Source organism: Orussus abietinus, unplaced genomic scaffold, assembly GCF_000612105.2.
Source record: "Orussus abietinus isolate OABI.00-Male unplaced genomic scaffold, Oabi_2.0 scaffold58, whole genome shotgun sequence".
Taxonomy (NCBI): Eukaryota; Metazoa; Arthropoda; class Insecta; order Hymenoptera; family Orussidae; genus Orussus; species Orussus abietinus.
The window spans coordinates 592936-616895 of record NW_019394249.1 but is presented as its reverse complement, the minus strand read 5'-3'; the positions used below and the strand labels follow the sequence as shown (position 1 = coordinate 616895).

Below are 23960 nucleotides of genomic sequence, written 5' to 3'. Positions count from 1 at the left end.
GTCGAAATGAATACGATTCGTCGCAAAAGACCCCCTACCCCGCGCGTTCGTGAATCCCACCTGCGCCCTAAAGCGGCTCCATGTTAAATCCCAATCGCGGAGACGAACTCTTAGAGACGTCCGGAACGATCTTCTCGCTAAATGAAGGAGCCTTACAGAGGTCGATTTTCCGTTTCGTTAAATTGCAATCAAGATTGTCGACCGGTCGGCCTTCGATGCCGAGAAGGTCCCGCCTTTCGAAGGTTCCCCGGAAGAACGAAAACGAGGGAGAGAAAGAATAAAGAGTTATCTGGGTCACCGACTCGATGGCCGCGGTCAGTCGCTATATTTAACGTTCGTTCTTGGCTTGGAGTATTAACTGCCAGTCGCATGCATTATTCAAAATCTTTGACTTAATTGATCGTTCCTTTCGTGGTTATTAATATCGCGGTTGGCCTCTAAGTCGAAAAGGAAACCGTCGATAACGGTCTCGTCGTGCTCGTTAAGACAGAATCGGCGATTTCGGCTTTCGTTTAACGGCATCACATTTTACCGATGTCACGGAATAAGGGGAACTTCGATTATTGCGGACGTGTGTATTGCGTTTCGTAAGGTACAAACAGTACAAAGGGTATAAGAGTACAAACGTTGCGTTAGGAACTAGAGTATGCGGACATAGAAAAAGGTATAGCTTAGAGATGTGGCGCGGCTTCGACTTTGGCAAATTCCATCGCACGCAATGCTTCTCCTCGACATTTTTCTAATTTTCAGAGGGGCGATGCGTCTTAACTCATTCGTTGACCCACTATTCTTGACTAATACATTTCCTATAAGAGTTACAAGAGGACGGGAAGATGAAACGTCGACGATCGAAAGAAGTCTCACTCTTAATGGTAACGGATCGTATTGCCGGTAATTCTATACTTCAAGGCATAGTAGTCATCAGAGGGTTAACATCGAATCGAGGGTACAAAAGAGGTCTAAGTGCGAAACTTTCGAAATTTGTCAGGAGGACCCGATAACGCAAGCAGTGGATGACAAAAGCTATTCGTGTCCAATTCTGAAAGCAGAAATGCTCGTTCTTGTTAGAAAACAATATGATTTTCCTCGTTTCGAGCGTGATCGAATTGTGGAAAATCTTTCGAAAAAGAACCTGCGGTATTTTCACGAGACTCGTTGAGTACTCGAGTTGTTTGATCATTAGTTCCCTTTAATTTAAATAATGTCAATTAAGAGAATAGAAGGGATAGAATTTAATCGCGTATCGACTTGATCTTAATACCTACAGACAGCGTTTCTTGTACTCGTACGATCCGATTTTTGACGGGGCCCCTCTGGATCAATAGTAACACGGCGCGCGTAAGGTCCTATTTCTAATATCGTAATAAATATTACAATAGAACAACGCAATAATAAATATATATTTTTATATGTTTATATATATATATATATATGTTTGTATGTATATAAATAGGAAGAAACATTGTCGACATGTCTAGTCTAAACATCGAGAGAATCTTTTCGTATGTACACTTTTGCCTTAAACTAGTCAACTATATTTTACATCCACTGAAACCAGTCGTCAATTAACGGTCGGTTAAACGTCGGTGTCGTATGATTGCCTAAAGCAAATGTGAAAGGATCATTATTTATTTGGTCGTCTCTGCACCAATTTACTTATTTTGGTTACCCTGTCACTCTGTCTAACCGATATTCTCATTTATCCTCTTTAATCTCAATTTTTTTCTGCTCCTCTGCCATGCATTCTTTTACGGGAGTGGTAACGAAGAATTAACGGACTTAAATGCGATACGGCGGCGGTATTCCAAACTGAAGACTTTGGTAATCGATCCTCGGAACAATACTAAATAAGAAGACAGAGAATTGTGTAGATTTAAAAGACGATACAGGTAAAAGAAATAATCAGGAAGATTAAGATTGACAAAATCGTTAAACTTTATATCAAGAAGTTCCAAACCTCGAAATCATTCTTAACTTTTCTAACTTCCGCTATTAACCGGTGTTAACTGCGTTCGTCGTATATACACGTCGGTAAACCATAACGTTACAGTGAGGTCCGCAGTTAACAGGTTAAGGTCAACTACAGGATATCCTGAAAAACCATAATGGAGAATTAAAACACGAGACGCGTGTAAGAAATTCTCTTAAAAAAGCCCAGATGTATCTCTTAAATTATTTTCGACTCCTCAAATCCAAATGATCAAGTTTCAGGTCTGTTCCCACGCACATGAGATTTAAAGGTATCAGTGTAGGATGCGTCTTAATGTTTCACACTTATAACGAAGAGCTCAGTCACATTTTAGAATGCCCCCTAAATAGATAACATTTGCACGATTCGATTACGCGGATGACAGTAAATTGTACAGTTTCCCAAAAATATACCTATATTAAGACTCGAATTTCTATTTGCATGTTATTGTGCGTCCAGGAAAGTGAACTTAAACGTCACCTTCTTAATTGTTCATTTTTGTCCTTGTAACTCGTTCGGTATAACGTTAAGTCTTGCAGAAGCAATCGCACGTTCTGAATGTTTTTATATTTGTCGTGAATGGGCCCTACTATCTAAGCTATGAAATGTGATACAGTTCCAATTTACTCTTTCAATAGGTATACAATGTCCACCGACATCTCTAAAATACTAATGCATGTAACTGTACAACTAAACGCGGATGATACGACAATTCGAGTCCTGGTCAATTGAGCATGATGCCTCGCGCACGAATTGCATTAGAACTGGCATCGATTACGATCGAACGAGTTTGAAGTAAATTCAACGGAGGTCTCGTTACATGTCGCGATATTTACGTCAACGAGGACATTAAAAGAACCGCGGGTTAACAACACGCTCTACTCGCGGAACGTACGTGTACGTTACTATCTCTGTGGTACGTCCAATCAAAATTATCGACGAAAATGATCGCACTTTCGCTATTTGTCGAGAAGGAAAACCTGCTTAGATGCATTATACGAATAAGCAGATTCGCGTTTTCCGCATGAAGTTGGCACGTTTTCCTGCCATCGTAACCCTCCCGCTCCATTTACCTCTTCGCATGGTATTCCTATGTCGGTACGCAATCGGTGAGAGAATCCCAATTACGGAACAATTCGTTCCTCAACGTCATTTCAAAGAGGCTTTTTGATATGATCTCCGTTGTACCATATTCCCTTTTCAGGCCCATTCTCGGAGCTCCTTTTTTTCCCCACCGAAACTACCGTTCTCCTTCGTATCGATCCTAGGGGAACGATCGACCCTACTAAACGCGACGACGTGGGCACGCGTGCGAGCAACAATTTGTACGACTCAATTGGGCCTTAATAGGTATGATCCTGCGAGTCCGTATGCCGGGCGATAATGGATAAACGAGTCATTTACATCCTTCTATTCCTCGATAATTCTCGGTTTGATTGACTCCAAGTATACGTACTTTATAACATGGAAGACGATTGTGTCGTGCAAATAATTAGGTAAGGTAGAAGAGCGCCACGAAATCGTTGGTCCGTGACCAGCAAACGATTAACTTTTCTGACATTACTTTGCAAACGGCACTTGCAGGATGTTTCACGTGGCAATTGGCACAACGAGCCCATTTCCGTTCCCCGGGTACAAGCGGAAGCGGGTGGCACCGGTGGCCACCGCGTCCCCCGCGTCCCCCGCTAGCCGGTCGTTTCTTTGGCAACGCGACCGAATCGAGGCGGAGCCGAGTCTCACCGTTCGCGAGAATCTAGAGTCAGCAGAGGACCGCGAGGAATCAGATAAAGTATGCGGGGTCGTTTTCGGCGACGGCGTCCAGCTTGATCGGGAGGTTCTTGGGCCGCTGTGCCGCGCCGACGCACTTCCAAGCGTCCTCCGTCCCCTTGCGTCACATGTAAGTAGGTTTGACCTTATACGCTCGCTTCCACACCTCGCACAGGCAAACCGTGCTGTGGAACCTGTAGAATATGGCCAGGGGCATGGAGACGTGAGTGATGATGGTCCAAGCCCAGAGACCGTAGAAGTGCAGCTGCACGGGGTGCGACTCCGCCCTCGATTTCTCCAGCGTGTTGATCGCCCACATCGCGAGATTCGTCACCAACAGGAAAGTAACGATCTCCCGGCCGGGCTTTCGACGGATTTGCTCGGACGTGGCTACGGATCTTCTGGAGGAGTCCAGGATGAAGATGGTCTGACAGGTGGTTTGGATGACGCTGGCCAGGGCGGTGACCAGCACCAGTACCGTGTGCTTCTCGAGCGTAAAGTGGCCACCGATTATCGTAAAAGTGGAATAGATGAACATGCCCGTCTGAGCCGCTACCAGCAGGATATTGTCCAGCTCCAGATTCCGGCCGCCGTCGTATCTCAGCTTGCGCATTTGGAACATCCCGATCAAAGTCGCCAGAGTGGACATCCCGTACAGCGTGAGCTCGCAGACGTTCACCTCGGTTACCGCGAGGCTCACCAATTCCGGACGCGATATGAGGACGAAAAACAGGATCAAGGAGATTATGGTCAGCACCAAGATCAGAATGCCCACAAAGAGACCCTTGTGTGCCCGAGCGCAATCCACGCTGTAGTGGTGAGGCGACCTCCTGCGAATTAACAAAGGTTGGTCTAGGCTATCTACTTGTACGAGTCTAGGCCTATTTTAAATGCCCGCAAAGTTTGCACGTGGTGGCTTAGACATTCTTGATAGATCCGTACCGATACCTAAGGCACGATTTGGACCTAATTGGTTATCTATATTTTACGTAGATTCTTCCCCGAAGGACTGTAACCGTCGGTTCATTGAGTTTAGCATTGCGCTTTGACTTTTTGTCGGAGTTTAAAAATCGATGGAACGGGCACCGATAACTTGAAGAAAGAACCGATGACTTGCCTGTACGCGTGTGCGTGGTGATGGGAGCCAGGAGGTGTCGTAGGTTGAAAGAAACCAAGTTTCGATATGTTTTTCCACATGACGTACAAGATGGCGGCACATATAAGGCTGTACTCGATCGTACAGGGGAACAAAAAAGGACTCGCATCCTGCACTAGGGAACCCATGATGTTGGTCCTTCTGCACTCGTACATGTGGTGAGGTCCCTTGAGACCCCGAGGAACCCTCGCGTGTTCGCCATGATGAGTATGGGTGTGCACGTTCAGGTGAGCTCCTTTTGAACCTGAAATCGATCGAGTATCATCTTGAGTAATAGTTTTATTACAATTGATGTTATTTTCCTTTGTTTAACCCGTTTCCCGAAATGTATTTCTATAAAGGCCACGTTACTTACCCAATCTGTGTGAGATTCTCAAAGTATTATTTTCCGGATTGTAGAACGTAAGGATTTCATGCTTCGTTTCTTGTACCAGAACGTTCAACCACACCGATAGATTCGTTCCGATCATATGCATGAGTCCGAATCTCGCGACGACACGATGACGGTAGACTTTCATTTGCTGGAAACAATTGGGAAAAACGATAGTCGAGGAAGTCACGGTTACATGGTACACGGCATCGAACGTCGGAAGACGACGGTGAACCGTGTCTACAATTTCCCCGATCATTTTTAAACGTCCTTTCTCTCACATTAGCATCGCTTACCAGTACCGTATGGGTACAGAGGGGCTTAACGGAGGTGTCCGCTTGGACCACCTCGAACTCACCTCGTTGTTTAAAAAGATGAAGTACATTTGAATGAAGATGAATGCCATGCGCGTAGCTGGGGTCAGAGCCAACAGAACGTTGTGGCACTTGGTGTTTCGTTCCAACTCGAAGTACTGGCCGAACTCGAGGCCGGAATAAATCATAGAGCCGATCCCGAAAGCGACCGCTCCCATTCGAAGGTAAAAGCTGCCGTAATGCTGGGCTGGACGCGCCGTCGTCATGTCCGGACACCCGCTCTCTTGCAAATCGCTGTCGGCCCCCGCTCCGCTAGAAGATCTCGAAGAGTCCAGATCGCAAACGTCTCTTTGTTTCTCTGCGGAATTACAAGGATCTCGATCAGTCGGATAAACCTCCGTGGCCACAATGGTCGTGTCGAGACCAAAGTGAAGACGCGACGAGGGCGTTATCGCATTCTCTAAGAGGAAGAGAAGACGCTCGACCATCTCGCTAAGAGGATGCAACATGGTGTAATCGGTCTTGCATGATTTTATCCGCTATAAAGGTACGTCTTGGCCGATACCGCACCGTTCCCGAGTTAGTTCCTTGTAACTTACTTTGCTTGGGTTTGCGATCCTTAAACAGCATGGCGTACATGTACAGAAGAAAGGCCATGCTTCCAAAGTAGAGGTAAAGGTAGAAAGCCTCGTAGAACGACGGCGGGATGTAAGTGGATATGACCTCGGCCATTGGGAAAGCTATACCCATGACGACCAGTAATTTGCCATAAAGAGCACTCAGAGTCGTTGCCAAGGCATCGCTAAATAACATTCAGGCATCGTTTTTCATTTAATTCGCAATCGCGCGTTCCACGCGTCCCAAAACGCCAATACCTATGGCACCCAGGACGACGGGAAAATCCTCATGGAACGTCACAGGACAGACGGAGCGCCGTTTCAATATCTTCCCGAGAAAGAATTGGCTCAATTACGCGTAATCGCCCCGACGTCTATACACGCGTGTTTGATTTATAAAGTGACAGTAATTGCACGTCGCGTTTTGCGACGACACACGCCGGACCTAAATGACGGATAGAGGATCACGTGAAGTTTCCGTGCACTGCATCCGCCACGCGACGGCTCCGCTCCGAGGAGCCCACCCTCCGAACTCGAACGCGCCGGCACTCCCGATCCTCGAAAGGAAAAAGGAACGGCGGGAAAGTGAACTCACGCTCCGAGTTTCTTCCAGTTGCGATCTTCGGCGACCTCCAGGTAGACCGGAGCGGGGTAGCAGACCGCGGGCACGGGGTGCGCGGCGCAGGGCAGCGCCAGGGCGAACTGGGCCGGCCGGTGGGTGCGGGAGGGCGAGCCGCTGCTGTGCCTGGACAGACTCTCCGGGGAGACGATCACCGCCGACGGGGGCGCTGGTGTCGGCGCCGCGGCCGGCAGTCCTGGCCAGCTGTGGACGGCGATGGATTACTTTGCGCGCTCGTCGCCGCTACCGAGTTCACTCTTACGGTTCGACCACCTACTTCGACCTCCTGCTCTGAGGCGGCGTGGTAGGCGAGACGATTTCGATGTGACGATCGTACTTTGCGTTTGAGACTAGGGAAATACTCCGAAAGAACGTCGACCGCTCGTCGGCTTAATTTAAGGTCAGCCGCGCGTTAGAACTCCGCGCGTCGCGTTGACACTGGCTGCAGGAAGAGACCCACTAGAGCGAATGACTTTGGGAGCGTCATTAGGTGACGTAGCGATGACTTTCTAACGCTACCGTTTATCTAATAGCTGTCATAACTTATCCTCTTAACATCCTCCGAGCTGATTCTCGCCGACCACGAGCCGGCTTTTATCCAGAGGCAGTTTTGTCCAAATGATTCCGAAGATGACTACGAAAATATAGGTGGCAAGCAAATTCTAACGATCGAAAGGAAGCTGGATACGAAGGTAGACTCGAATTGCGACTCGCCGGAAGGCCCTTGGCCGATTTCGGAAACGCGTCCTCGCTCGGACCTGACCATTCCTCCGTTCGGGGGCCGACGAGAGTGGAAGATCGGGAATCGAGCTTTTTCAAATAATCACGTAGTTTTAGAGGGAGTCAGGACCGAGGAGAAGGACAGCCCATTCAATGGCTAAGTGGCGATGGCTCGCCATGCAGAGCGAACGTATCCCCGACCCTCTCGTTTTCACCCTTTACTTCGGATCGGCAGCGATCCTTCTTTTCCGCTGGCTAACTCTCCTCCGCTGATTCATTTTTTTCTCCTCTAATTTCCGCACCAAACCGAGCGATACGCGATAGCACTTTTCATATCAATGATACGTATCGTTATTATTTTGATTGGTACCTTTTCAAACATTTCTACTTAATAAAACAACATCGTCGAATCTTCCAAATAATTTACGAAACGTGTTTTTCCATCTCTTTTGTAGTTTTGTAGTATTTCGTAGTATTTTTCTGTGTACAAAACAAATATTAACTTAACGACGAATAATTGAAACACGTGTAAGTCTTGTTCAAGATTTCCGTTCGTAAGATAAATAGAGATATTTAATCAACTTTCATCGTTAACCGTCCAATACGTTCTGGAAAAACAGGTTCCGGTCACGATCAAGGTGTCCTAGACGAAAACGAAGATTTCCGATATCGATTGTGGTGCGTCTAGCATATTTCTACATGCATGGTCTCCGAAAACCGCAAGATAAACCGAATCGTAAGTTTCGTTTGACTCGCGTACGATGTCGAAACGGGGTGGCGGGGCATTTGCACGATATCGAACAGTATATAGCAAGCCGACTGCGTGCGAAAGGATGTCGCGCTTCCGCTCTAACCGCCGTTTCGAATAGGGTTCCTGGGGGACCAACGTCGTAACGACGTTAAGAGGCGACAACTCGAAAGACGGAACGTCGTCTCGAATGTCGGTGCCCTCCACCGAAAAGAGCGACGTTTGGAAAGGGTATTGTCGATTCTTACGTAAATAACGAATCAATGTCACGTTTTACCATCCAAGAGCGGGGAATGACGTGATGATTTCGCCGTGGTTTCTCTGGTCAAGCATTCGGAAGCTGTGCCTAACGGAAATGATTTAAGCTCCCTACTTTATTACTCAGGATTAACGAACCCAATCGGAGAGGAGAGTTGCCAACTAATAATGGCGTCAGCGATCGCGGGCGCGTCCTTGGGTCTAGATAATTCGAGAAGCTACATCGACGGACGGCCCTTATATCGCGCTGGTATCCCGGACTTTCCCCTCGAAGCGATCGGAGCGAACGCGCCGGTACTCGAGAGCGGTCGGAGCCGGAGCGACCTCAGGGTCGACATCCCCGCGACTTACGCGCCGTCGCCCTCCGGGAAAGGCCGCGCTACCTGAGAGACGTTTCCTTGATGAGCATCGCGCGGACCGATCGTTTTCCTCGGGAAGGGGAGCAGCTCCCGGCCGGCGGCGAACTGCTGGCTGGTCGACGGACAGGGCGATCACCGGCCCTCCGTCGCGCGGCGTGTCTCGCTTCCAGCCCGCATCGCACAGACTGACCGGTGCGTCGCGCGACGCACCGACTAATCACCGCGCCCCCCTCCCCCACCCCCGTACTCACTCCGACTCGACGTTCGCAGCGGGCTGCTTCTCTCTCTCCTCCTCTCGCTCCTCCTCCCGCAGCTCCTCCGAGGCCTCCTCGGGGATCGTCGTGATGTCCTCTATCGGAGGCAGCGAGCTGCCTACCTTCTCGTCGGGGTTCTCGGCGGCGGGGTCCGAGTCGTCGGCGAGTCTCGTGACCTCCTCGATGTCCGAGTCTATGCCCTGAGACGGGGGGCGAGGGTCGTTAGAATTCGTCGCGTTCAGCCTCGTCTACGCGGGGTACCACGGGAACGTTTCGATTGCCGACGCGATTGGACCGATAACTCGCGATTTGATCGCTTCGGGTTGGAAACGAGTTCTACCGGTCTTCGAAACGGAAATCTTGAATGAGAGTTCGTACGTTCGAAAGGGAAGAATATGCGGGCCCGTTTGCATCTTAAGGGAAACGGGTTTCCCCGTGTGGCATATTTTCCGCAAAGCCTTCCGCAAGATGAGGGTAAAAGTCGTGCTACCGAGATGACGACTATTTCTCTCTGGAATCACGAATCGGGCGTTCCGCGCGATGGGACTCGCCCCCGAATGCGAGGACGCCTCCTTGACGGGCGAGCGACGCGGAATCGGTGCGGAATAGGCGCGTACCTGAGCAAAGTCCATGTAGAAGGAGTCCCTGGAGTCGGAACTGCCCCGGCGGAGCCCGAGGCTGAGGTCAGGAGAGCTCTCGCCCATCTTATCGGTCCGTCCTTCTCCGCCGTCTCTCTCCTCCGTCCCGGGACTCTACGCGTCTCCCTCTCTCCGTCTCGCCGTGTCCACCCCTGGTATCGGGGTGGCACCCTCTTCCGTGCGTCGCGCGACCCTCTCTCACGGGAACCCCGTACCTTCGGGGGAGACTCCTAAAGAGGGTGTCCCCGAACACGTCGGCGAGTCTTCGGGGGGATGATGGGGGCGACAATTGCCTTTTGTGCGACGGATCCTCCGCTACGGGAGATGCGGAACGCTCGCGCGGACCGACGAGGGACGGAAAGTAGTCGCGCTCGTTACACGGTCCGGCGACTCCACCCACCCGAGATGCCGCCCTCCGAGGCCGGCTCGAAGCAACCTCTGCGTGTCGCTTCTATCTCCGGTTGCCCATGGATTCGTTAGGGTGGCAGCCTTTCAACGACTCCGATAATTCCAAATCTGTCCAAAAGTTTTCATTGGAAGAGGTCTATCGCTATCGATTCGCCGTAGTTGAATTTACGCGAGTCCAACGAGCTCCGCGAAATAACCGCCCCTCTATCCGACTCTACGGTATCCGGTTGTCGACCTCGATATTCGTCCGTATTCTTCTTCCCTTTCCATGTATGCGTTCGAGGAAGAGTTCGACGCTGTCATCTCTGACCCTTGTGACAATTGATTAAGGAAATAACTCACCGATTCCGTGACTCGTAAATGAATCGCGGAGCGCTAACCATCCAACCTTTCTTATCTCCTTTGCTTACCTCTCTACCGCGATTTCGATACATTTGCGTAATTACGAAACGTTTGCGTGTATCGAACCTCGTAAATGGAAGCAACGGCCTGTCACGAATTCAAATTTTTTTCTTTCGATTCGCGTTATTTAACGGAATATGTTAACCGTACCACCGGTACCGGTCGGACTATTCCTATTGTGGATATTTTAGATTCGACCATGCCTTGGACGTCGATCATCGGTGCCGTGACCATCATCGATACGGTACAAACGCCATCGTATTATTGACCCGCCGACCCCAACGTACGAATATCGTTCGAATTCGGCAAATCATCGTCGATCCCTCTTTACACTTAACTTTCCCTGATCGACGTGATCCAATTTGTCGCTTTAATCGGTTAAATGGGATCCGCGCTTTTCCGTTTCAAAACTCCATCGCGCTCGACCTAAAGGATACCACGGTTGCGTAAATACGCTTTGACGTCAAAACCTCCACCCTTTGAAAAAATTACTCCGCGCCCATGAAATTGAACGACGCTTCCGTCCAGTCTCGCTTCGTGAGACGAGATCCGAAGTCACGTTGACGGTGCAACCTTAAATCGGAAACCTTTTGAAAATCTCCGCACGTCGGGCAAAGCGTTGAAAGAATTGACTCGTATGTTCGACTTCCCAAGAGTACCCTTCGGTACTTGCATCGAACTACAAACGGCACATACGTTCACGGTCACCCTGCCGCGGTTCGCGAATACGTCCCGATATCAAAAAGAGAGCGTCCCCGTATTTCCCAGAGCAGGTTGAATCCTCGGTGATGGCGCGGGCGGTTAGTCCATTCCCGTTCTCGCGTCGCTCCCTCGGCCTCGGAGCAGACGCAACCCTGGAGCGGCCCCACTCCCCCACGAACGCGAGACCCGGCTCGAAACCGGACCGGGGGCGGCCGCGCGTCGCGGCACAGCGCGAGTCATCGGGCGACCGCCGCGACGCCGAGTCGTCCTAGACCGACCGGCGCGTCCCGTAAACACACCCACGCGCGCTCGGCTCTCTCTCTCTCTCTCTCGGACCGAAGGGACGCGCTGCAGCGGCGGCGGCGGTGGCGGCAGAGCGACGTGGCTGCGGGCTGGGTACCGGCGAGAAGAGGACCGCGGCGTCTCGAGCTCGGGCGCACGCGGACCCGCGCGTCCATGCTAGAGCCCGGGCGCGCACGACGCGCGTCTTTGGCACGCCCGCGGACCGGAGCCGAACTCGTCGAGCGGGGACGCAGATCCCGCGAGAGGTGCGAGATCAATCGCCCGGCGGCGAGACGCGTAGACCTCTACCCGACGCTCTACCCTCGAAGGGCGCTCCGAGCGAGGCATCGACGTGCGTACCGCGGGCGCAGCTCGAATGGCCCGGGCGGCGCGGCGTCGACGCCGCGCGCCGCCCCCGCCCCCGCCCCCGCCCTCGCCTGATTCATGCGCCGGCACTCTACTGCGCACCCGTGAGTACTACGTCCTCGACCCATGCGGCAGCTTCCGAGACTCGTTCATGCTTTGCCGCGACTCGCGCTCTTCGGTTCGATGAACGCGGGAAATGACGCGCCCATTTCTTTCGACGCCTCGCCGGGAAAAGTTCCGTAGCTTTCCTTTTCTTTCCCTGGCCAGGAAGTAACCAGGAAAAGCGTCAATGACATTTGAGAACACGGACGGGTTCGGTCGCTGTCCAAAATTGTTCTCCGATTTATGATGCTCTTATGATTTATCGGCCATTATTCGAATGTATCTCTAAATTTTCAGACGGTACCCAATTAAGGATTTTAATTGAATAACACAAATTGTCAGATTGCTTTATTAAATGTTCTAGATACTAAGGATTAACGATTTTTTTTTTATATACATATATCGATTATCACGTGAGGATACAGGCATTATAATGACATAAGGTATATAAAGAATTATGAAAATATCCAATCGCGTGACAGTCGTATAGCATGGTATTGTGTACAATGAGTACAATCGATTGTAAATTCTTTTTAATGCTAATTCGATCGTATTCTCTAGACGAAGATCTATTAGAATAGATATTCGCAGATTAGGTTTACTTTAAGATATTTATACTTTTCACCCCGTGGCCTGTGATAACGTTATTCCATGTAATGTGCTGCGTTTACGACATTCCTTCTCCCATCGTAATCGGATGTAGTCTTTGCAAACAATGATCATTCAAAGAACCCTGAGTGGTGTTTCTTAATAAACTTAACTATATTGGTAAATTTTTCTCATATTAAAGCGTCAGTTCCCATGAAATTAGCAGCATTTACCATCTCGATTCGGAGACTCGAATCGTCGGTATTTTCAAGCCTGTCTTTGCCTTCGTTCAATTGCCAAAACAGCTTTGCCACAATAAACCACCACAGGATATTGACACAATTATATAAACAACGACCTAAAAGTGCATTCAAATATTTTTGTCCGCCGATCGTATTCTTTTGGATATTACCGTTAGTTTGAAAAAATCATTGCTTACGGTTAAAACAAAGCCTATGATCACGTAAAGCTTGACATTCTTCCAAAATAGAGAACGTGCCAAATTTCTGCTAGTCTTTCTGAAGGTGACGGACTGAAAACAATTATTATGCTGAAATAATGTACCAAACACATAATGTTCTAATTCCATACAATGACATACATTAGCGGTCAAGTTTTCTGTCTTGTTCACCAAAAGTTCCAAACGTTCGCCACGCATAGCAATATTATCAATATTTTTCACCATTATATCCTTAAGCTCATCGAATTCCCCGTGTACCTTCGATAATGTATCCAATTCTTTTGATTCGCTATAATGTTTCTGAAAATAAACCTAAAATTAATATCCCAAAGTGTAATTGTTAAGTGCAACTAATCGTTAGAGGTTACATATTATCCCCCTGTAAGGATTGTTTCCAACGAAAAGTGTAGAGCCAAACGTTAACGAGCAAATTATCTCTCAACAGTTTGCAATTTCGTTTATGCTTATCTGCATATATACCATTTCATTTGCCAACACCCTTGAAAATTCAATATTCATTGCATATGCCATGGCATTTTGAGCACTGTGACCATAAGATGCCTGGAACCTCCTTTTAATCTCATTCAGATATAGAAAAGCTCTAGATCTTTGAAAGTCCTGGAAAAACAATACCTATAGAACTTCGGCACAACGCTTAAATAATAAAAAATACTACTGTAATTGTTGGGCACATACCCGTTAGAGTATACTTTTAAACGTATCATTATTCTACTAATGTCTAGTATCCAAAAAAACAAGAACTTTACAACTACATCAAACAGAGTCATGCTTTGACATAAATTTAACTTACATATAAATTCTGTTACTTACGTCGTCGGTAATGCACATATAAACAAGAAAATCTTCAGAGATATAATGGAATAAATACGCTCCTTGGGAATAGGTCACCTTGTCATTGTGAGGAGCTACGCGAGCGAGTATTTGATCGGTAACCTCGTCAAAATTACCGGTACAAGAGGCATGTTTTGCGAGCACTGTCGAGCCCCTGGCTACCACGCTATATAAGATCGGCATTATGATTCCTAGAAAATGTATAATCTCTGTTCAATAAAACCCCTCTTTAAAGTATCCTCAGTGGCAGCATTATATTATTCGTAATCATGTCAGGAAGATATAAAGCATGTATAGTTAAGTAGTCTAATAACGAACAAAAGTGGTGATGGTCCCTCTTTTGGTTCCATTCCCCATATTTATAGATCCAAGAATTTGAAAGCAACTCTAATCATGTATTCTTGCCGCTTACTACTGGTATAAAAATATTGAGAATGTTAATCCTTTTAATTGCTCGATCAGCAAAACATGGTAAAAGCTGTATCAGCATAGATCGACAGAAGTTGTACACATGTTTCACTCATAAATATTTACATTTAAACAAAGAAATGTACATTTCTTTAGCAATTAACAAAATATAAAAAACTCATATTAATGCGTACATTGCATAAACTCAATTTTAGGTTATCACTGACAAGAATGAAATCGTACCGTAACAATTATTTATTGTTATACATGCACGGACTACAAGAGGCTTGTGATCACTCAAAAAAATCAGACGATTCTACTTAATATTACATTTGAGATTCGAATGTATCAAAATGTTGCTCGCAAAAAAATATCATAAACTCGCAAAACGTCAAACTACACCTAACACCATTCGCGTCGTCCATCCAACAATCTCATCGAATCTCATTAAAAACGAACAAAAACGAAAAGATGAGAGATGCACGACATAGAGACCAGAAACAGAGATGAGTTGGGTACCATCTACCAGTCGCCGTTGGCGGCTCACGTACTCTTGGAGAACGCTCACGAGAATCTCTGCCAGAGATGAGTTGGGAGATTGCTCACGGGCAGGGTTGCGCGATTGCGTTCTGTGCTGCCCTCGGCGGAGCATGCAGGTGGCTCATGCACTTGCTCCCAATGGCGACCTAACTCAGAGATGAGTTAGATTCCTCAATTGGGCCGCCATTCGGAGCAAGTGCGCGAACTGCCCGCTGTCTCCATAGGAAAGGTTTTTCTCTTCAAATTAATCTCTGGCGCGAAGGGTAGCGATTTTTTCAGCGGTGATACAGAGGTTTGAAGCGATTTTGGAGCGAACAACGTGGAGCGTGTCTATGCTAAGTATGGAAGGGTTTCGGTGAATGGCAGCTAGGGTAGAAGGACTGACCAACAGCTGCGAAACATACAGCAGCAGACACTCTCTGTTATTCTCTGTACTTCTGGCCAGATCCAATTTCATCGATTGCAGGCAGTGGAAAGCACAAACAGGCATGTGCATACAGCAGCTGATATTGTTGGTATCACGTTTATAAGGTAGTAAATGAAAGCAGTCATTAATTAAAAGAAGATTGCCATTTGCGGTTCTTTATCATTCTTATAATCGCTGAAATGGGTGACAAATTGCGACATGGATTATCGGTAAGTAAGCCGAGTACGTTCTGCCTGCACTGTTTATGCGAGTTCCTTTTTGTTTTTATGCAGGTATTAACAAAAAGCAATTTTGCAATTTATAGCTCTATTATAGATAAGTATTCAAGAAAAATAAACAACCGAAAGAAATCTTAAACTAATTATATTCACATTAAGTACCGAGTTTGACAACATTAAAGATTTCCTAGACTCATTCTATTCTATAAAATCACAAAATATTACAGTATATATAAATGAAATTAAAATTGCATTTTTTAACATTATTTTATTTGTTATAATACATTTTGTGCTAAGAAGAAATATAACAGATTAATTTAGGCAAATGCTTAAAAATTGTGCAGAAAGAAGAGATTGCTAAACAATTTATGCTACCCGAGAGGAAGAGCAAAATTGCTACACTACTGAAACAAGATGGTCAGGCATATTGTATTTGCCGGAGTTCCGATAGCTCTCGTTTCATGATGTAGGTATAAAGTCACACTGCTGTTAATGGTACATGATTTTTTTAAGAGGCTATGAAATTACTTGCTAAATTAAGATGGAATAATTAATCTTGTCATTTATGCCAATTTCATGTAAAATTATCAATTATAAGACTTTACTGAAATTGTACTTAACTTTAAAATCCATCATTGATCCAGTCAAAAGGACACATTTCAAATTTGCAAATTGTTTTCAACTAAATTTGACATATTTCTTAGTATATCCACTAATTTCACACATTATTTTAACAGAGGATGTGACGCTTGCGAAGAATGGTACCACGGGGATTGCATAAATATAACGGAGAAAGAGGCAAAACACATCAAGCAGTTCTTTTGTGTTGTAAGTATGAAATTTATTAGAAAAGCTATAGACTCAAATACTTATTCACCAATATAATTGTAGCGTTGTCGAGAAGAAGATCCAACCTTGATTACGAGGTATAAGCCAAAACGTACAGATCAAGATGACCGTAAACATAAGAAATATAAAGAGAAAGAAAGCAGTCATAGATATGAATACGATGCCCCGTGGGATCCTGCTGCAATGAAAAAATCTTCCAAGTATTGTGGAGAGTGTTCAGGATGTATTCGAACAGAAAACTGTGGGAAATGCGATGCGTGCAGGTAGATTGTTTCCGTTTTTCACTTTTTTTTTAAATGATAACCTATTTAAATATTGTTATTACATTGCAGGCATCTTAAAAAATTTGGGCCATCGGTAAGATTAAAACTTCGATGTGTTCAACGGATGTGCAGAGCACTGGGAGCTCCTCTGAAACCTACAAAATCTTTTAACAGACCGACAAAGCCTAGTAGAAAACGAAAACGAGACTCGAGCAATGAAAGGAGCGAACACCTCGAACCTCCGAGACAATGTTACGGTCCTGCTTGTACAAAGCAATCTCGGCCAGGTAGCAAATATTGTTCCGACGAGTGTGGTATGAAACTAGCCACAAACAGAATTTACCAAGTACTACCGCAACGGATTCAGGAGTGGTCATTGACACCATGTGTTGCGGAACAAAATAATAGAAGAGCTTTAGAATCGGTTCGAAAGCAGCAGAACGACGTTAGACGAATTCTCCATGAACTGGATAAACGTCATTTAGAGTTAGATAGGATCGTTGAACGTGCTAAACATGCTGTAATCGATTCTAAAGCTGAAATTGACGATAACGATGATGCAGAGATGAGCATGTACTGCATTACGTGCGGCCATGAGATTCATTCTAGAACTGCTATTAAGCACATGGAAAAGTGTTTCAATAAGGTATTGTTCGGTGTTTTTGTAATTAGTTATTTAAAAATTGTCAGTTACAACTTGCCTAGAAGGAATTTTCATGTTAAAATTAGTTACTGATTTCATAAGGAATATTAACAATCACTTTGTAAGACATTTAGCAAAAAATCCATGGACCAGTAAAAAAAATTAAAATGACATTTCAAGCAAGAAAATAGAACACATTAAATTACCTGCGCAGTTTGTATCTTTTAATTACATTGCAAAATCGTACTTATTACAAATATTGTAAGATTACATGCTTGTATTTCCTGTTCTCTGATACAAAATGTAAAATGTGAACATCTTTTTTTTTTTTAATTTCCAGTATGAATCGCAAGCTTCCTTTGGTTCTATTTTTAAAACTCGAATCGAGGGACAGGTGATGTTCTGCGACTTCTATAATCCAGTTAACCGGACCTACTGCAAAAGGCTACGGGTGCTGTGTCCTGAACATTGTAAGGACCCAAAAGTAAGCGATACCGAAGTGTGCGGCTGTCCACTCGTAACAAACGTGTTTGACAGTACTGGGGAATTTTGTCGAGCACCAAAGAAAGTATGCGTTAAACACTATGTTTGGGAGAAGTTGAGACGAGCCGAAATAGATATGGAGAGAGTTCGTCAGTGGCTTAAAATTGACGAGCTGGTCGAACAGGAGAGACAAATAAGATCGAACATGGCTACCAGAGCTGGAGTTTTGGCCCTCATGTTGCATTCTACATACAATCATGAACTCATGGAACAGATGACACAAGAACAAAACAGAGAACAAATGGCTGCAATGGAGGAAGAACTTCAGCGAAGATACAACGTACATCCTAAAGATCAAACCGATTGTTAAAAAGTCTCGAGGACAATAGTGCCGATTGGACTAAACGTTTCATTAGACATAAGGTTAAGTTAATGATACGAGTGATGTAGGTAGTTCAAATTACTGAAAAACATGTAAATACGTGTTTTATATATATACTATAATTTGTACAAGTACCCTGCCACGTTATTGTATTATATGACTATTTTGTACCGTTTAAAATGAGAGCAACGTTTCATTCGCAGATGCGCAATATCGGCACATGGGTTAAACCAAAATTTAAATCAACCGTTGATACTCATTTCAACAAGTGTTAAAATCCACGGGAAAAGATTTCAAGAAATAAAATAAAATGAATTACTGTTGAAATCGGGTAATTAAAAGGTTCTATTATTAGAATCCAGTATATTTTAATTTAGTAGCAGGGAAAGTAATGGTTTAGCGATATTGCTATAATTAGAGTTCCAGAAAACCTTTTACCGTTTTCAATTTTGTTTTAGCCTTTAAATTAATAAATATAAATAGAACGCGTTCGTGTAGAGAGAGGGAGAGGGTGGGGAATTATTTAAGAGGCCTCCCCATGGAATGCCCAATACGGGATATTTTCAGCGGCAGGGAAATACATATTTATTACAGAAAAGGAGCTTTCAAGGAAACGAGAGAAACCAGAAGAGCAAGAAAACGCGGAAAGTAAAGGGAGAGAGCAGGAGGCGCTTTCATAGACAGGAACGAATGGTAGGGTGCGAGTCTGGCTTTAAGTAACCCTTGACTTTCTAACGAAAAAGCACAGGGCCGTTAACGACACCCTGTGCGACTTTAAAAAGTAATACTTCCATCATTGTTGGCTTTTATGACGTTCCGAGGCGCGGCACAACCATACGCTTTCCAGCCGTAGCCTACGGTTAAAGAAAAATGCGAGAACTACGGCTTCTTACGAGAGGGCGTAAAATTTTGGTAGGGCAACGTTCCGACGTCGGTAACGGAAGCCCATTTACGTGAAAAATAATCGCGTTTCGTCGTTTCGTCGTTTCGAACGAATCGCACGTTTATAACAGCAGTTCCTAAGTAGAAGGTAATCGCGGTATAAAATAACGCGAATATCGTTACGCTCGAGAAAACTACTATACGAATAAAGATGAATCGAGCGCGTCGAAATAAAACGTACAAGTATAAATGATGGCGGACACAAGGAAAGAATCCGAGTTTGAAGGAAATTAAGGATAAAACGTTGCTCTCGAAGAGGTAATTCGGAACGAATTGAACGAGAGGACGGAAGTCGAGTCTACGCGAGAAATGGCTTCCGGGGTCGCGACTCGGCCGCCATGGCTCGATTCGTGGCTCCGCGAATGGGGCGGTTTCGAGCCTTCGAACAAAAGATGTAATAATTCTGACCCCGTTTTCATCACCCCTCCTTCTACGGTATCCTTTTGCTCTCGGTCTCAGCGAAAACCCTTTGTTTGCAAAACAAACAAGAGTCGTTTACCCCGCGGAGTCGGGGAGAGGGCGAGAAAGTGGTATTTTAATAACGCCAATATCGACTCGTTAAATGATACGCATTATCGGTCTTCGGACGGAAATAGGCTCGAGTAACGCGAGGAATCGACGCCACGCCCGTTACAAAGAGGTTTCTTACCAAAGTCAATGAGTGGAATCGGTCGGTGCACCTCTTTTCAAACTCCTGGGCAATCGGCGGTTAGGTATGCCGCGCTTTTCTCGAAGGAGGCGTTTCCCTCCAAGCGCCCCAAAAGGGTTAAATCGTCCTCCACCTCTTGGCGAGTCTCGAACGTTTCGAGGGTCCCTTGCGAAAGAGGGCGACGATTCCCGGCGAGACTCAGACACCGAGAATACTTCTTCTCTCCAGTAGCCCTCTGGGCCCAATCGACCGAAATTAATGTCCCGCCATTACTGGCAGAAGTTACCCTCGACTCTCGAGAGAACTTTCGACGAGGAGTTTGCGTTTCCACGCCGACGAGGAAAAAGGAGTCGGCCAATGGAGTTATAACTTGCGGATTAGCGAGGTGTGCTCCCTTGTCGCGTCACGAGTCGCGTTTCTCGGCGTATAACGCGATTACGTAGTTGATCGCGTCGACGCGACCAAACGAAAAAGGGAGGAAAGTCGGCGGCTCTTCTTGCGGTCTTGCAACTTTCGCGGAAACGATAACCACGTCCGCGGCGTTTCCCCGGATACTTCTCGCCGACAAATCGGACGGATCCGGCAACCGTTCCGGGAGAAGCCCGGAGGCAGCGTTCCGTCCGGACGGCGGCTCGAGGGGTCTCTCTCTCTCTCTCTCTCTCCCTCTCGTTTTCTCGGCGACACCCGGCGACACCCGGCGACGGACCCGGGAATGAATCGAGCAATCTTGCCTGGCTTTGTTTTGGGGAACTGCCACTTGTAAATATAATTACGATTCTCCGCGGCGCGGGGGCCGCCGGCCCTAATTCGATTCCGCGGTTGTTTTCACCCGCCCTTCTCCCGACGGGGAAGGAGGGGTCCTTCCGCCGACGCATTGTCTCTCGTCTCTTCATTCAAATTACCCGCCGTTTCCCCCGCAGCCGCCCTTCGGTTTTCTCCCTTATTGTCGCGGTTTTACGGAATCCGGCCGAACCCGTGCTCATTGTCCGCGGGGCAATCGGGCTCGTCTCCCGGGCGAAACGGAAAGAGCGCCGGCAGGGAGGGCCTTCTCTCGTCTCTTCCTCTCGCCGACTCGGCCTCTAATGGCCCGCATGAAATATGAAGACCGGCTTGCCCACCGGGTAGCGGGTAACAATAAACTAACACTTACGTACTCTTCAAGGCACAATGCAAAGTCGCACCCTCGGCGCTAACGATCTCACCTGCTGCTTCCTTCGAGGGGTGTCGGGGCCTCTCGCGGACGCTCCGCCGAGTGACCGGTTTACGGCGGAAGCGGGGCAGGGCCACGGCGAAGGTCCGAAGTCGTCGCTCGAACGTCCTTTGGGAGAGAACGCGTTCCGTTTGACCTCTCGCGTCGCCCGGGGCGTTCCGGCGCGTTCCGGCGCGTTCCGGCGCGTTCCGGTGCGTTCCGGCGCGTTCCGGCGCGTTTCGACGCGTTTCGCCCGAATTTCCGATTTCACTCGGGGGGCAGGTCGTGGAGGGGATATCGAGCGAGTGGTCATTTCTTTCTCCTTCTCGTAATTTTTCGCGGGCTTCCATTTGTTCGGCCGAAACCTCTGAGGAGCGCCGCGTGAACGAGCTTTATTATTTTCCGTTAAACTCTGTAAATACGAGAGGCGCGCGAGCGGCGGCGGGGTGAAGGGAACGGGTCTTTGTGTACGATCACGAGGCCGCGCGACCTTTCTCTCGGATACGTTTCTTGCCTCGCCGAGAGACATCGGAGAACTGACGAAGTCGTTTCAACGAGTTTTGGACTCGGCCGAGCGACGCGCGACGGGCGTCGGCATCGGGAAACGCGAATTGAACGTTTAACGACGAATCCTTCCCCTCCCCCGGAACACGGGACGCGGGGCGCGGGAACCGTCTTTGGATCCCGGAGGAACGCGCCTCGCGACGTCCGCGAGGACCGTCCACTCTCCGGGACGGAAAGCGAGATTGAAATACTTGACATTTCGCGACAAAGAGACCCGCGATATGAAATAAGTCCGGACGAGACCGGGGGAGACGGCCGGGAAATATCCGGTCCGCCGGCTCGAAGGTGCGCGCCGCACAGGTGGCCACCCTCCGCGTTTCCGAGCGCCAGGGAAGCGCGGCGCGATAAAACGGTCAAACGGCTATAACCGTTAGATTTTAACGGGTTTTTTATCCGGGGCGCCGAGGGCGGAGAGCCCGGATCGGAACCGAAGGAACGGCGCCGCGAGCGGGAGGACCGGCCGCGACGGAACGATCCCCGTGGTCCCCTAGGAGGCGGGGCATCCCCGCGGCGTCGGGGTTTGCACGTTTCGTCGAGCCGACGCCGAGCCGTCCGCGGTAAAGGCAACAACTAATTAAAAAAGTAAAAATTGTTTTCATAACATTAATTTACGGAGATATGCGCGCCGACTGAAATAATATCCGAGCGGGCGATGCGTGTCCCCTGGCCCCGAGCAATAAAACGCAAAAGGCCGCGGCCGCGGCCGCGGCCGCGAGCGGAGGTGCGAAGGGACGCGCGGCCCGAAGGGTCCGAACTTTTCGCATTCTTTTCATTTCCATAACTCTTATGAAAACGTTTCTATTCCGGCCGCTCCTCGCAGCCTGCCAAGTATTTTCCCTCCCTCCCTTTTTTGCCCCGCTCTCGTTTCCTCCGCATTTTTCTCCGCATTTTTCTCCTCCTCCACCTCCCCCTCGGCCGCTCGTTCCCTCTCTCTCTCTCTTTCGCGCGGCCGTGCGAGTCGGCAAAGTGTGATTTAAGCGGGCGTAAAACAGCCGTTAAAACAACAAAGCTTTTTAACGCCCGCCTTGATTGCCTAACTCAGTTTATTAAAACGTCGCGATATTATATTCGCAGAGACGAGGGGGGGATTGTCTCGGCCGCGAAGGGAGGATCCCCCGAAGGGCAGTCCGCGTTAACTTTTTTCTCCTTGGCCCTTTCCGCCGCCACGGCTCCTTTCAACCCTTTCATTGCCGGCGCGTCGCGGCCGGTCCGGAGGGGAGCCGGGCGGACCGTTCCGGGGCTTAAGACGCTCCCACAAATTTTTCTTCGGGCGCTCGTTAACGACGAAATTAAAGTCTCCGGGGGGTCGACGAGAGGAGAAATATATTCCCATATTCCCCGCCCCTCTCGCCGCTTGACGCTCGATTCTCCATCTTTCCGACCAGAGTCCCTTATCCGTCTCGCCGCCCGAAACGGCCGCGAATGCGCCCATCGCCTTCCCGTTTCCGGCGCGGAGAGCACGGGGTGACGAAAAATCCGTTCCGCGTGTTCGTTTCGTTGCGACAATTGAGGTCAGAAAATTAACGACGATTACCGCTTCGTTCCGTAGCAAGGGATGCCGCCAGCTTGCGATAATAATTAATAAGAAGCCCCTCCACGGACGAGATACTTCCTTCTAATTACGAAATACCTACCGAGCCATGCCAGGCGAAATGGGGTAAGAAAATAAAAGCTGAAATTCCGCGCTCCTGCCGGCAGCCCTTAAACGCGTTCAACTTAATCCTCGAAGCAAGTTAAACCACCCGCTAAGCACGGGTCGGTACCCTTTTATAAGACCCGACTAGCTTCGTTCGACGCATTCTCGCTCCATCGATTGCCGTCAAAATGTCTCCGTTAGCGGGCGGTCCTCGTTGCCTCCCTTCCTTGGGAAACGGAAAAGAAGCAGCGACCCCGGGAGCGGGAGATGCGGACGCGACCGGCAATCCCGGACCGGCGGTCGCGGCGTTTAACACGACCCTCCTTGTTTTATGGAAATTTGCGAAACGGCTTTTTTAATTAGAGCGATTCAAACGACGGCATACGACGGCCCTCGGCGCGACGGTAAAACTTTTAACCATCCTGCGGAGATTTCAACTTTTCCATCCTTTCCATCTCCCTCCTTTCTTTATCCTTAATTCTCATTTGACGCGGCCAAGTGCTCGCGCTAGCTGCCAGGGCTTTAGGGATACTCGCGGGTACCGTTATGCTTTACGAGGACCGTCATCGCGCGAGGAATTAAAACGTCAAATCCCTCCGGCACTCGACGTTCCGCCGCGTAGGTAGAGGTTACGAATTCTTCGATGCTCGCCCTTCCGCTGGAAAGGGCTAATTGAAACCCCTGCCAGGAAAGTGGAAACCGTCCGAGTTAAGACGAAGGTTAGGGGGGGCGGATCGAACGCGCTCCTCGCGAAATTATGACGAACGACGGCGGTTCGATGCAAATTGGCAATTTTTCATGGCTGAATTCGTGCTA

The 23960-nt window shown here is 47.9% G+C and overlaps 3 protein-coding genes across 6 annotated transcripts; 1 reads left to right on the top strand and 2 right to left on the bottom strand.

Moving 5' to 3' along the window:
• Positions 1-1379: 1379 nt before the first annotated feature.
• On the bottom strand, positions 1380-9066 carry LOC105698563 (otopetrin-2). Its single transcript, XM_012422912.1, has 7 exons — positions 8922-9066; positions 6789-7016; positions 6176-6378; positions 5621-5934; positions 5248-5413; positions 4854-5136; positions 1380-4566 (listed from the first exon to the last, which is right to left on the bottom strand). The coding sequence occupies exons 1-7, from the start codon at positions 8945-8947 to the stop codon at positions 3861-3863; spliced, it is 1926 nt and encodes a 641-aa protein (XP_012278335.1). The 5' UTR covers positions 8948-9066; the 3' UTR covers positions 1380-3860.
• Positions 9067-12386: 3320 nt separating this feature from the next.
• On the bottom strand, positions 12387-19774 carry LOC105698562 (vesicle-associated membrane protein 7). Of its 4 annotated transcripts, none has more exons than XM_012422910.2 (6): positions 19756-19774; positions 13931-14142; positions 13580-13717; positions 13241-13399; positions 13079-13171; positions 12387-12997 (listed from the first exon to the last, which is right to left on the bottom strand). In XM_012422910.2, exons 2-6 carry the CDS (start codon positions 14132-14134, stop codon positions 12929-12931), a joined length of 663 nt encoding a protein of 220 aa, XP_012278333.1. In that variant the 5' UTR covers positions 14135-14142; positions 19756-19774; the 3' UTR covers positions 12387-12928. The 4 variants fall into 4 exon arrangements, with proteins under 4 accessions (XP_012278333.1, XP_012278332.1, XP_012278331.1 ...); XM_012422909.2 differs by lacking the exon at positions 19756-19774 and adding an exon at positions 14690-14827; XM_012422908.2 differs by lacking the exon at positions 19756-19774 and adding an exon at positions 14603-14826.
• Positions 15382-18344, top strand: LOC105698561 (CXXC-type zinc finger protein 1). The gene is made up of 6 exons (XM_012422906.2): positions 15382-15535; positions 15889-16010; positions 16282-16372; positions 16436-16656; positions 16726-17302; positions 17640-18344. The coding sequence occupies exons 1-6, from the start codon at positions 15506-15508 to the stop codon at positions 18150-18152; spliced, it is 1554 nt and encodes a 517-aa protein (XP_012278329.1). The 5' UTR covers positions 15382-15505; the 3' UTR covers positions 18153-18344.
• Positions 19775-23960: the final 4186 nt, after the last annotated feature.